At 35.9% G+C, this 13,942-nt stretch overlaps 1 protein-coding gene across 5 annotated transcripts in view; it reads right to left on the minus strand.

The window, feature by feature from the left end:
• The window catches only part of Pld1 (phospholipase D1), a 220,092-nt gene that overhangs the window by 118,056 nt on the left and 88,094 nt on the right, over positions 1-13,942 (minus strand). For all 5 annotated transcript variants that reach the window (XM_013071597.3, XM_004834598.4, XM_021254185.2 and 2 more), the window contains exons 2-6: positions 11,019-11,209; positions 10,661-10,788; positions 8,637-8,782; positions 8,211-8,319; positions 6,802-6,867 (exon numbers count right to left, since the gene is read on the minus strand). In XM_013071597.3, the coding sequence (XP_012927051.1) occupies positions 6,802-6,867; positions 8,211-8,319; positions 8,637-8,782; positions 10,661-10,788; positions 11,019-11,193 (624 nt within the window). In that variant the 5' untranslated portion in view covers positions 11,194-11,209. The remainder of the gene's footprint in view (positions 1-6,801; positions 6,868-8,210; positions 8,320-8,636; positions 8,783-10,660; positions 10,789-11,018; positions 11,210-13,942) is intronic.

Below are 13,942 nucleotides of genomic sequence, written 5' to 3' on the forward strand. Positions count from 1 at the left end.
AAATAATGGTATTACCCTGAGAGTGTACTAATTAGAAGTACACAATTAAAACCCAACCAAGAAAGTACCATCTGCACTAGGATAAAGAGACAAAATATTTGAGTAGGTCATGGATAGTGAGTTTACTCCCAATATTGTTTTGTGTTCCTTTCTATTGTTGCGGAAGAGGGTTGCATGGCATGGTGTACACAAAGTAATAAAAGAATGCATGAAGGGATTGACATTAGTGTCAAGTTCTAGAAGACAAACTGACTTTAGGCACGTGGAGATGAGAGATAAAGGAGAGGGGAGATTGCTTAAGAAGTTGACAGATGTATAGGAAATCAGATGAAGGAGGTAAGGGAAAATCACATGGCCAAGCAGGTTGCAGAGGGATTAGGGAATGTCAGGCATTCACAGGAAGAATTTTTTTAATTAGTTGAAAAGGAAGAGAACTTCAGGGCCACCTCACTGTAGAAAGTACAAAGAGATTAAAACTTATAACAATTAGAATAAGAATAATTATGGCTAACATTGTGTTAAGCATTTTTTATGCATTATGTCAAACCTCTTTGAAGTAGGTACAGAAGAGAAAACCGAGGCTTATAGCAGGAGTAAGCAAAGTTTGTTTCTTTCTTTTGCAAAGAGCCAAAGTAAATATTTTCTGCTTAGTGGGCCATAGTCTCTCTGTTGTAAACCCTCAACTCTCCCAAGGTAGTATGGAAGCAGTCATAGATAACATATAAATGAATGTGTGGCTATGTTGAATAAAACTTTGTTTGTGATTATGAAAAATAAACATAATTTTCATGTGTCACAAAATTATCATTCTCAATTTTTTCAATCACTTAAAAATATATTCTTAGCTCAAAGAACATACAAAAATAGGCAGTGAGCTTAATTTGTTCCATGAGCTATAGCTTACAAACTCTTAGTCTAGAGAAGTTAAGTTTTCCAAGATAACATAATTAGCAAGAGATAGAATCAGTTTCAAGTCAGACAAAGTCAGTATCTGCAAAATTAAGCAGCAAAGGCAAAATATCATCAACATTTCTCTGGCCGGGGATTTGGCTCAGTGGTGCTGCTGCCTGCCTCGCAAGCACAAGGTCCCAAGTTGGATCTCTGGTACCAAAAACAAACAAACAAACAAACAAACAACAACAAAAAACTAACATTTCTCTCACTCAAATTGAGTTCCACCTAGTGAGGTGAGAACTAGATGAAAATGTGACAGTACAGAGTAAAAAAAAAACATCAAGAGTATGAGCAGCCTACATGCCCATCAACAGATGAATGGATAAAGAAAATGTGGTACATGTACATAATGGAGTACAAGTCAGGCACAAAGATGGACAAGTCTGAGTCACATGTTGGAAAATGGATGTACCTCGAGTCTGTAATGCTAAGGGAAATAAATTAAACACAGAAGGTTAAATATTGCACGGTTTCTCTTACATGAGAATCCCAAAGTCTATATAATGTAAATTTTAAAATAAAAGAAAGATAGTAGAAAAGAGGGTGATAAACTTTGTGGAAATCTGCAAATGGGGGGGAGAGGGGAAAGGAAAGGAAGGGAAATTAAAAAGGATCAAGATGGAATATGTATATGCACCAATACCACACAGTGAATATATTCAGTAGTATTGCAAATATCCAAAAAAAAGTTTGAATACTTAGGTAATGTTTAATATGCAGGGGTTTTACTCCCAATAATTCTTGAAAGATCTAGAATTAGACTTAACAATGTTCCTAACCCACTCTTTATTTTTTAAGCACCCAACAGTACACCTGTCAGTGACCTTACAACATGTCAACAGTAACCTCAACAGAAAAAAATCAAGGATATAAAAGATATCCTCCCAGCATCCAGAAGCAGACAGGGGAGATTAGACATAGGACAAAGTTCTGTAGGAAGACCTGTACCAGGTACATGTGAAAGTAGTTAAAAAGTTACAGAGGAGGGGCAGGAGGGTGATCAAGCGGCACTTGATCTACTCGTGACTGGGATTAACAGAATGAAACATACAGTCTTCCTTGAAAATTTAATATGGGATTGAAAATATGTAATATTAACCTTGTAACAAAAAATAACAGCTGTCAATTCTTGTGAAGTTCAATTAAATGCTTGCATTTCTTTCTTTTCTTGGGGTCATTTGCAGAAAGCAGGTTTTTAAAATTCTAAAGGTCTTAAATAACTTTTTAAAATCCCAAATTAAACATATCTTCACAAGGCACTTTTTAAACTAAGGCTTTTAAAAGTCAAGGTCTTTAAATTTCATTTCTTATATAAAACACTGATTCAACAGCATGCATTTTTATCTGATATGCGGAAGAACTTTCTAATTGGAAATGTAGTAACCCACAGGTTATTAGAAGTGACATTCAGACTGTCAACCATAGAATCCAAATGTTTTAAAACCCTAAGCCAGAACTTCTCATTTTATCTTTAGAAACCAGACAGATAATGTCAATCCGGGTTTACAAATGAAGAAAAGCACTAAATTTATTTAAAGTCAAGAACAATTGAATGGAAGAATAAGAAGTGAAAACAAAAATCAAGGAAACCACATGACTAAAACCTAGATGTTTTCTTATTCATATACACTGTAGTTCATATCAAATAATTGATAATATACATATAAACATTCTCTGAAATAATTTAGAAATTATAACTTTAGAATATAATTGTTAAGTATAAAGAATTTTATGTAAATAAAAATCTATATTACTAATGTACAAAATTATCTTACACATTAACATAAAATTTATTTTAATGGCTGAGGAAAGTTTGACCAAAGAGAAATTTCAAGGAGGAACCAGTACCATTAGAGAGATGGGGAAAAACTCTCTGGCAATAAACATCCTAATACAGATTTATAAATTGAAAGCCAATGTGTCAAGGTCAACAGAGAGCAAACTTAACTAACAAAATGTAAATTTTAACAGAGATTATACTGTCCAAATTTCTTAGTGCATCTTCAGTGATAAGAATCCCATTCTCCTTTTGAAAAAGTGATTTTCAGAAATAAGAATTCAAAGATCAATTTAATCTAACAATATTCCATTCCATATGGCTGAGTAAAGTTCTAATCAATATCTTTTTGTTTTAATAAAAGAAGTTGTGAAAAATGCAATTAAATAATATTTTTGGCACTAGGCAGAAAGTGGTCCCAAGTAGAAAACTCCAGTGTGACTTAACTGGGTGCTTCAGAAAGTTAGAGAAACAGGAAAGCAAAAAAGAGTTGCCATGAGAAGAGACAAGCAACGAATTCTAAGGCTAGTAACAAGGCCTAGACATTATTTGGCAAGCACATCCACAGGGCACTTTCTACTCATCTTTGTATTATAAGAGAAAGGAGATTTCAGGGGCCCCTTTCATTCCTCAAGCAGTAAAAATTCAAGTGAGAGGCCAAGTGGGAAACAAGTAGACAGGAAAACAGCTTTGGGTGGGGCCATCCCCTGGGAGTGAGGCTGGGAAGAAGGCGAGAATCCTGGAGAAAGGGTCCCCTTCCAGGTAGAATAGCTATCATGTCTACAGGGGATGGAAAGACATCCAACTACAGAGGAAATGGCAGGTTGCACCAAGGCCTATGGTCCCTCCAAACTCTATGTGTCAATGCAGCTGTTCAACTCACACAGTTTTCTCTGTTTGGAATGGAAATGGAACTTCTGTGTGCAGCTTTATTTCTTACCTACTCTTTCTCTCAGGTTAAAGTGATTCAGTCTACCAAACGAGGGAAGGGTAAAGTCAATATTATTGATCTGTGGGGTGTTTTATCCAAGATTTCAAGTTAATCATTATCTTGAAGATAAGGAATCTGAGTCACAGATTTAAATGGTTTGCTTCAAGTTAGGATTAAGATGTGGTCCTACTGGTTTAGGGCCTTCTCTTGGAAACTGTATATTTTGCTCAATGTTTAGATTTTAATCTTAAAGAAGAAAAAAAAGGTACATTTATGTTTTTTATTCCTCTTCCTTTTAATTCCATGGAAAATAAGCATTTTCCATTTACTAATTAAAAAGCTCAGTGGGTTCTGTAGTACAGCTAGCACTCATATAATTTCAGAACACAATAGGAATTCCTGTTGGATATTTTTTTGCATGTTATTGTGCAACTAGGTTTGATATCACTTTTTAAAAGCATATTTATCCCTAGAGAAAAGGTGAAATATATGTATGCCAATTTTACAAGAAAAGATTGAAAGCAAGAAAAGTGAATTACCAATAATCTCTGATACTGGCTCAATTATACACTGGGATGTTCTGTTTATCAGAACTACCAGGAAGAAAAAAGGAAATTAAACAAAGGTAGTTCTCATAATCCTGGAAGAAAAGATTGCTGTCTGAGTGCAAACCCAACCATCCGCTATATAAAAGGAAGAAGGAAGAACTGTCTAGGACTAATTTCAAAAGCCATTTAAAAAAATAAAGGAAAAAAAGAGAATAGAAGGAAAAACTGGAAACAAAGCTTTTGTAAATAAGTAGAGGAACAGGGGTTGAAGGGAGGGGAAGGGATTGGGAAAAACAAGAAGAATCAAGCTATATCATGTACATGTACAAATCCCATATGATAAATGCTATTACTATGTATATCTAAAATGTACCAATAAAATTAATTTTTTAAAAAAGAAAAAGGAGCCAGTCCTTTGAAGTACTGACTCAGTTCTTCTGGGTAAATCCTACTACATAATAATAAATCTTTCTGTACTTTTTTTAAGTAGTCCAAATTCACCAAGATGTTACTAGGCTGACCATAGCATTTTATTTTAGTTCTCAAATTCTCCTAATGATAAAAATCACCTGAATTATTTACCAAAATTACAGACTCCAAATACAGATCTGGACACTTGTATAATTAAGGACATGTCCACTGACCACACCATGATTTTACCAGTTTAAAGACCTGAGTTGATTTCAAATAGATTTGTTTTATACTCCTAAACTATAAATGTATCATATATGTAAAAATAACTGTTACTATGCTTTTTGCAGTTGTATTTTTAAAATATTCTCCACTATTACTGAAGGAAATTCAATGGGTGCCTATTTAATTTCCTAGTGTTTAGGCCAGATTAAATTTAGTATACGAGGAAAATAACATTCGAGAATGAATGTATATCAAGTTGCCTCCTATGCTTGAATTATTTTAGAGAATTCAATTGTTGGAAGGAATGATCTCAGTAACAACCAGAAACAAGATGGGTAGGGGGATAGTGGTAACATATTCACTAAATTGCTAAGTTTTCACCTCCAAGAGAAATGATTATGAAGCACAATGGGATTTCTAAATGCAATACGGCATAATGTTGAAAATATTTTTATGACTGGAAAAGTAATTAAAATGAACAGTTAAAAATGTAAACATTCTTTACATAAGAAGCTAAAGTGTCATGGTGTACATGGAAAGAGAAGACTGAACTCACCAAGTGCTGTCCTAAAGCCAGAAGAAATAGTATAAGTAAACTTGCAGGCAGGCAGAAAAGCAAGAGAAATGGAAGATTATTGCTTGTGGGTATTAATACCCATTTAAATAATTCTCCATTAAAGAGAAAAGCTGGTCTGATGTCAAACAACACAAAAAGTGGCAGCATTTCTAGCAACAGCAGCAGAGTCTCCTCATTTGTTATGTGTTCTGAGTCCTAGAAAAAGACAAGACCCCTCTCATCTTGCTTCTCTTGAGATCCACTAGTGGAACCCAAATTGCTGGCTTTCCTGAAAAAAATGCTTCTCCAGGATTATGAAGCCATAGAGCTACTTAAAGTCCATGGAACATCACAATGCAAGCAGCTGCAAGAGGTGGGGCATGGCCTGATTTGGGCTGGTGGTGTGTGCAGGAGACCTAGTGGGTGTGTATTTGGACCAGGATCCAAATTACCTGGCAGCAGCCAGTACAAGAGTGGCTCCTGCCACTGAGAAATTCAGTGGAGCCCAGCACTTCTGCTTCCGCTCTTACATACACAGAGGGCTTCCCTCTTCTGTTCACATGTTTGTGTGATGGAGTTCTCTAAACTAAAGGCCAAGTCACACTGTGCCTTAAATTTTGCATATGCATCACATATGTATGTACATATGTACAGCAAGTTTATACATATGCAGATATGAATATAACAATCCAGACAGTCTCAGGTATCCAGACTGAAAGCTAATCTTCTAAATCTCCACCCTAACACACACACACACACACACACACACACACACACACACACACACACACACACACTTCAAGGGGCTCTATGAGGGCCAAGCTCGTTCACTGACACTGTGAAGCCCACTTCCTCCTACCTCCCTCCCAAGCTAAATCTGTGACTGCTTCTAAGCCCACCACCCTTCTCTGTTTCCTTGGATTTCTCAAGAGCTTTTTTTCTTTCCCTAGCTTTTCCCATGCTTCTCACCTTCAGATGAGAAGATAAGCCAATCAGATGGCAGGGGAAGTCTACTCTGTATAATCTTGGAGTATTCAACTCTGCTAAACTGCTACTCAAAAATTTTTCTGTGGAGCTAGAAAGGGTTTTTGGCATTATTCTAGAAGCCTAATGGGAGAAAAGAGTTGATTTCTAGATAATCTGGCGGATAGTAGCATTTAAATTTGCTTTAAATCTGTTGTTATTGGCATATTAATTTAGATTTAGTATTTTTTTAAGTGCATATCACCATAAATTGAGTCCTTGCTATCAAATCAATTTTGTATTTATTAAAATATTTTAATTCAAGGTATAAGGTACACATGGAAAAAAGCCTTTAAGTTAAAATTATCGGAAATTTAACTCACAAGTCCCCACTTTATAAATTATTTCAAAATTTAGATTACTGAATAGTACTTACTGTGGCATGATAGTTTTTATACATGGGCATTTTTAGTATCTTTGTCAGGTAATCTTCCAGTTGTTTCTGTAATGCAAATAATTTTAGGTAAGAGTTAATAGGTCATATTTATAGAAGAATGTAAACAGTGACAATAATGAGATCATTTCATATTAACTTCTATAAGTTATTCAGCTGTTTAGTAATATTATCAGTAGAAGAGAATCCTAAATAGCATGAAGCTATTATTTCTATAGTTCTCTTGAATTATTATTTAACTTTCTTCTTGCTATTTCACTTTCCACATACTTAGGCTTTTACACATTGCTGAGAAGGCCTGAGCTATATGTTTTTAACTTTTGATAGCTATTAGAACAGGAATTGTATATAGTAGGTAATTTAATGTATGTATTGGTTTTACAAAAAAACCTGTGTTTTTTCAGTTCCAATATTTAATTTACTGGAATATACATCACAATTTTTAAACAGCTTTCAAGGAAAAAAAAGCGGGGGAGGTTTTTAAAGGAAAAAGACTATCTAGTAAAATTTACCCTGATTGTAAATATGTTAGATGGTGTATGTTGTATGGGGAAGTAGGGATAAAGGCTTGGGCAGTAGAGCACTATAGTTTAAGCATATTGACCATGACACAAAATTCAGCACCTTTTCACTGAAGCCCTAAGGGTTAATAGCTATAATCATCTTCAGTTGGACTCAGATATGTGCACACACTAAGCCAAAACTGGATAATTTCATATGTCCAGTGTCTTGGAAAATATTTAGTCCAGATCCCTGAAAAGATTTTAAACAAAATGACAACTACAAAGGAAAAATCAAATCTTCCTTTTGGGACACAAAACTTTCAGATTATCAAACAGAAATGAGAGAAATGAATGAATTGCTTATTAATATCATAATAAAAAAGGCATCTGCCACCCCAAAGTAGACCAGGAAGAAATGTCCCTCGTCTTGAGTTTCCTGCCCAAGCACATCTGTGCTCCTATGCTTCTCAGACCTTAATGGCCCTATAGCATAGGAATGTGATTTTACATATATTTTGAACAAGTTACCACAAATACAAAAGCAAATAGATGAAAATATATGGCTTTAAAAGCATAGATTTCAAATTTCACAATATGCTCAGGCTTTGACAAAAGCCAGCCCATAGAGCTGGAAGGCTAGCCTCTTGGTAACATAATGCCTATGAATACTCTTCCTCTTCTGGGACCATGTACCCTCTTCGTGGTTTGGGGAAGTGGCTTCAGGGGGAAGGGGATGTCTTACTAGCTCCAGAGAAACTGAACCAACTATGGCCACCAATCAGCGGGTGAGAGAAATTGCAGCCAGATCCCCCTTTACCAATCATTAGATGCCATAGTTTCACAGTGCAACAAAATTATGTTCAAAACAACAGTAGGGAAAAAACTTACCCTTCTTCCATAGAACTGTTCTTCTTGAATCCTATTTTCATGTGAACTGGGCAAACTGGGCATTTCTCGAGGCGCTTCCCCTTTGACATTTTGTCTTCTAAATGTGTGCCTAAAACACAGACACACATACGCAATGCAATCATTCATTAGATTAGTCTTTGACTATAACTCTCATATCTTACATGAGATGGCTTTTTTGTGTTTTATTAGTATGTTTGCAATTCATGCAGTTTACAATCATCTTGGGGAGTGGTTACATGTACATATTACAGCTTGTTCCTTTTAGAGATGGCTCATTTTTCAAAGAGCTTATTTAATCAGAAATGTCTACCAACAATTGACTAGATAGCCTACAAAGTGAACAAAATACATTTTCTATCCAACTTGAATACTAGGATAACCTTATATTCATTCTGAAAAGGTTACCTTTTAGTGGGAATGGGGATGCGGATAAAGGCTTTGTACTTGAGCAGTTCTCTGTGAAATTCTTGAAAGTGCTTGAATTTCCTCTTAACTTGCCATTTAAATTCCCCATGTGTTAATTCAATAGTGTATAGATTGATACTTGGCACCTATAGTGATAAATAAAAATCATTAATATCATAGACTAAAAAATACAAAAGATTTCAATTAACCATATCTAATTAATGGACATATACTCAAGTTCAGACTACATATTCTATTTAAGTACTTAAGCAATTTTTTTTGGTACCAGGGATCTATCTCAGGACCTTGTGCTTGTGAGACAGGCACAGTGCCACTGAGCTAAGTCCCCAGCCCTTAAGCCAACTATTTTTCAAAACCTGATTACAAAATATTCTCTTAAACTTTCATCTGATAAATTATATATAACAAAACTTTGAATCAAATCAAAGACAAACTCCTATAAATCTTGTTCCTTCAACACATGTATGCGTACATGCACATGTGTGCACACACACACACACACACACACACACACACACACTGGAAACCAGAAAGCAGGTGATAAAGAAAATGAACAAAGGCCCTAATTAGCTCTGAGCAGCCTAGTCTGCACGTTTAAGCAGTGAACAGGTAGTTGACAGAGGTGGGAGAGAAGCAGGAGATAATGGAAGGCAGGAGCACCATCTTAGCCCTTTGGCCTTCCACAAATGGCATGAATGCTTTCTCTCTTCCTTCTGAAACATGTTCCAAAGTTCAGGCTCATCTATACCACATCCCTGCCCTGAGGCCACACCAGTGTTCAGGAAGAGTGTGTGGAGAAAGCTGATGCACTGGTGAATATTCAGAATATACTTGTGTGTATATATACTATTGTTATCATTAAATCCTTGTAACAAATACACAAGGCAAGCACTATGATACTCATTGCTTGGATGAGCAAAATGAGACAGAGATTAGGTAGCTTGCTCAAGATCACAAAGCAAACACAGGAATTAAAACATGTAGTCTGGCTCTAGAGTGTATACATTTAACTCCTACCTATAACTGTCTCTCAATCTAAAAGTTGCCAGGCAATATGAGGCAATGGTCATCTTAGAGATGCTCAGCAGTTCATCAGGGAGACATGGGCCCCACTCCTAGGAAAAGCCTAAACCAAAAGCTGGACACCAAGGTGGGTGTGAAGTGAGAGTCAGCACAGACTAGGACAGAGAACTCAGCAGAACCAGCACTGTCACCTCTCAGGGCACGAGGAGAGAGGAAGAGGAAAGTCTGCCCATGGCCAAGTATTATTCTCTCCCTTCTCTGAAGCAGGATCCAGTGACAGCCTTACCCTGCCTTTGCTTGCACTTAACCTGATGGACAAGGGCCACCTTCACTGACACCTTTCCTTGCCTGCCTGACTTAAAAGCTGCAAAATCCAGGAAGTCACAGATCAAACACAGTTCAACCACCCCCAGCTTTCCCTTTCAAAGGGCTCAGCTTTGCTTGCTAAAGACATTTACTCTAAGCTTTTTCTGTGTTCAACGAAAACATGTTCATGAGGACCAAAGGACAGGTTTCCAGGAAATAATCAGAGAGGCAGTGTTAGCTAGGAGAATCCTCTCAGGGGGGGCTCTTGGGTAATAGCACTGGCCACTCCTGCATCCTGGCATTTTTATTTTCTTTTAAGAGTCAGCTGACTTTGACTCAGCATTCTAGTTAAAATACATAAGTCCCAAGAATACAAATGAGAAGAAAATTGGAGAGAAAGGAAAGTGAGGAGAGGCATTCTGCAATTTATTTAGTTAATAAATTGCCATAAATGCCATTAAAAAAACATTGTTCTGCAAGGGGGAAAGAGGAGTATGAGAATAAAGATTAAAAGAGAAGGAAGCAAAATCCTGAGAGATGATGAGGACTTGGAAGTGACAAATAAAAAACAAAAACATAAAAACATGATTCTAACTAGGAGGAAGGAAAATAGAAGTCAAAGTATTAATTCATACACATTGACCAAAAAAAGATGAGTCCATAAGAGCTCTGACCCTTGATGTAGATGTGAAACGCTCCACTTCCAGAACTTGTGCTTTTATTGGACAGCCGGAGAGATACGTCTGTATATTAGGCTCCTTAAATCCTTGAGTGTTATAAATAGCAGAGAAAGGGATACACACTACAAAATAAATAAGTAAATAAGGTTATTCCAATGTGTGACAGTGGTGTGACTTGCCTTCTATAGGCATCCTTTCAAGAGTCATAATTATTAAAATGAGTAAGCCTCTTAGAAGCTCATCTCAGCCCAGTGTTATGTTATTAATGAGGACAAATCATTTGCTGCTTTTTCAAATTGTGCTCTGCAACCATACTGACAAGCTCTTCCTCCCTCACATCATCAGTCTTTACCTTCTTGAGCCTTGGGGTCACCAGGAAACACATCATATTCCACCTCCTCTCCTTCAAAATGGAGCTCTCGTGTGTCCAGATTTTCTATCAAATTGCTCATGTCGGCAGCAATTTTCTGCAGTGCAGAGGTATTTACTCTTGACTCATTTTTCAATGACATGTTAACTTTGGACATGGTAAAAGCAGTGGGGCTGAGGAAGAAGAAAAGGGTTACATTGATGCATCATTTGACCTAGTAAAACCCTATCACACAATGTGAATCTAGGCTTAGAAACAGCATCTAAAAACAAGTCACCTAGCTCCATGTGAACCCTACTTATCCCCAACAACAACATTTCAATTGATTTTCCTGCTTAACATTTAAAGGATTCCTAGCCTGTAAATTAAAATGAAGTAAAATATTTAGCTGTAAACAAGAAAGAAAAAGAAACATCACATTGAAGAAATGCCAACATTTTTCTCATCAAATTTTGTGAGCTTAGATAAATTAGGATAGATTTAAAGGAGATTGATTTGGGAACGCTGATTCAGAGAAAAGAAATTGCTTGTTTACTGTAATAAACACATGGAAAGAGAAAATGTTATATAAAATAAGCAGCTTTCACTGTTTCTTAAAGAAAAATTATATTTCATATATCTAAATTGGCAAATTTAGGAACATTTTAATGATAGCAAATCTTTCTACATTTTCTCTGTAGGTGACATCCCATGCAAAGAGTTTATTACCTCTTTGAGATATGAGGTGTTGGCCATGACTTTGATTAATATACCTGTTCCTAAAGATACTTGAGGTGCTAGAATTATACTTTCCTACTTTTTTGAAAGAAAACCAGTTCTATTTCATTCTGACATTTAATAACACAAGTCGTTGCACATCAGTACCCAGGGAAGAAGAGTTCATATAGATTTTATTTTTCATTTAAAATACTGAGATTTAATCCTTAAGGACTGTCATCTGAGCTGCATGAAAAGTCTATATTGCCTGATGTAAAAATAATCTCTCTGTTATGACTAGGTCCAAAATGTAAAGTCTCTCATACCAGTAATTCTTCTGCACATGCTCATTTATTACTGCAAATCAAAAACATTAACTATGTATCCATGTGTGAGACGCAATGAAAGAAAATGTAAAGATGAAGAAGGCTTGTCCCTGTGACAAAGGTGCTCCTGACATGGGTGAGAGAAATAGCCAAAGAATTCCAAGTTCATCCCTGATATCATTCAAGGTCTTAAGCTTACTGAAAATGGAATGTACTAAGAGGAAAGCACTAAGCAAGGCTCTTTCCTACAGACGCTATCAAGAAGGTTGATGCTCACATGGAAGTGCTAAGAACCTCAAGCAAGCTCAGACAGCTTTTATCACAACCCCACAAGTCTCTAAAATGTATACACTGCTTTGTAGAAAGAACTTGCTTGCAAATTCAAAGATAAGGGTGAAGAACACTGGTTCTGCTTTAGCCATATATGCATGTATAATTCATATATAAGCTACCTGTGAACTGTGCGATCTATAATGTTTCTTTTTCCATATTCACTATAAAGAAGCTTGAAGACAATTTTATAGCCTGCTATTAACAAAATATAGGACTATCTTTGGTCATATCTCTTCCTTTCAACTTCTCTCTCATTTCTAATTTGTATTATAATAATAGTTAATGGATACTGTTTGCTTAGTATTTATCTGGCTGGTGATAATTGTTTATATCATTATTACATTGATAATTAATAATAAATCTATGAAGGTTTCCTGTTTCCATTTTGAAGATGACAAGAGTTTGCCATCCCCTCTTTTTAGGTAAGGAAACTAAGGCACAGGCATCTGATAACTTAACCGAGCCTTCAGACAACCTGTCCAAGGACACATAACTAATAAGTGGCAGAGCAGACATTTCAATCCAGGCTTCCCTGACTCAAAAGCCAATGTTCTCAACCATAGTCACTATCATGGTGTCTTTTTTTTTTTAAGCTCTGTAAGTGGCCTTGAATAGAGAGAAGTGTTAATATATACAAGGACTCCTGTATAAAGCTGATTGTATTGAAAAGAACTGCAAATGAAGTTCTTCCTGTAGCTCAGTCTCCACAGGACAAAGTCATTTCAACTCTCAAGACCTTGGTTTCCTCATCTCTCACTTAAAGGGATCAGGGATCAGGGATCGAGCCATTTCATTTCTAGGGTCCCTTCACAATAAAACACTAATTATAGATAAAAGGTGCCATGAAATTGTTCGGCCTCCCTTATAATTGAATTATTTATTCCTTCCTCTATCCCAAGAAATTAATACAAGTAGTTTTGCATTTGAATATGAGAAGTAGGGGCAGAATGTTTTCTAACCTGGATTATTATTTAAGGTCTATTCAGTCTCTACTAAGGAGCTGCTATTGCTGGCCACAAGTAAAATAATTATTTCCTTTTCTCTTAATTCAACAAAGAAACATTTAGTAGATCCCAACAATGAGCCACATTTGGCTTTATTTAAAATATAAGGTAATGAAAAGTTCAGAGTGAAGGAGACAAGGAAAAATAAGTCAGAAATCATATCATTGTCACTTGCTAATATTTAAAGATTTTAGGTATTTTTAATCGATAAAACAGACTCAACCGTTAACTTTGCCAACTTTCTCTGCATAGTGAAGAAAAATAAGGGTTACTCCAAATGACCTTCCTTTGAACAAAGGGCTAACATTAAAAATGCATGTTAATTTCAGGGTACACAGAGACTACACATTGTAATATTTAATTGGGATAAACAGTATAGAGTCACTGGATTAAGCTAAAATAAATACCTTACTTCAGATAGAGAGAAAAAAAGCATAGTAACTTGTGGGAAACCTGTGGAAAAGTTAGAAAAGAAACAAATGATAAAAGCCTTGATGATAAAAGCATCTTATCCCTTATCATCAAACATTTATTACAGACTAAGCAT

Source organism: Heterocephalus glaber, unplaced genomic scaffold (assembly GCF_053883595.1).
Source record: "Heterocephalus glaber isolate CG9 unplaced genomic scaffold, H.glaber_assembly_v1.0 deba00001504, whole genome shotgun sequence".
Classification (NCBI taxonomy): domain Eukaryota; kingdom Metazoa; phylum Chordata; class Mammalia; order Rodentia; family Bathyergidae; genus Heterocephalus; species Heterocephalus glaber.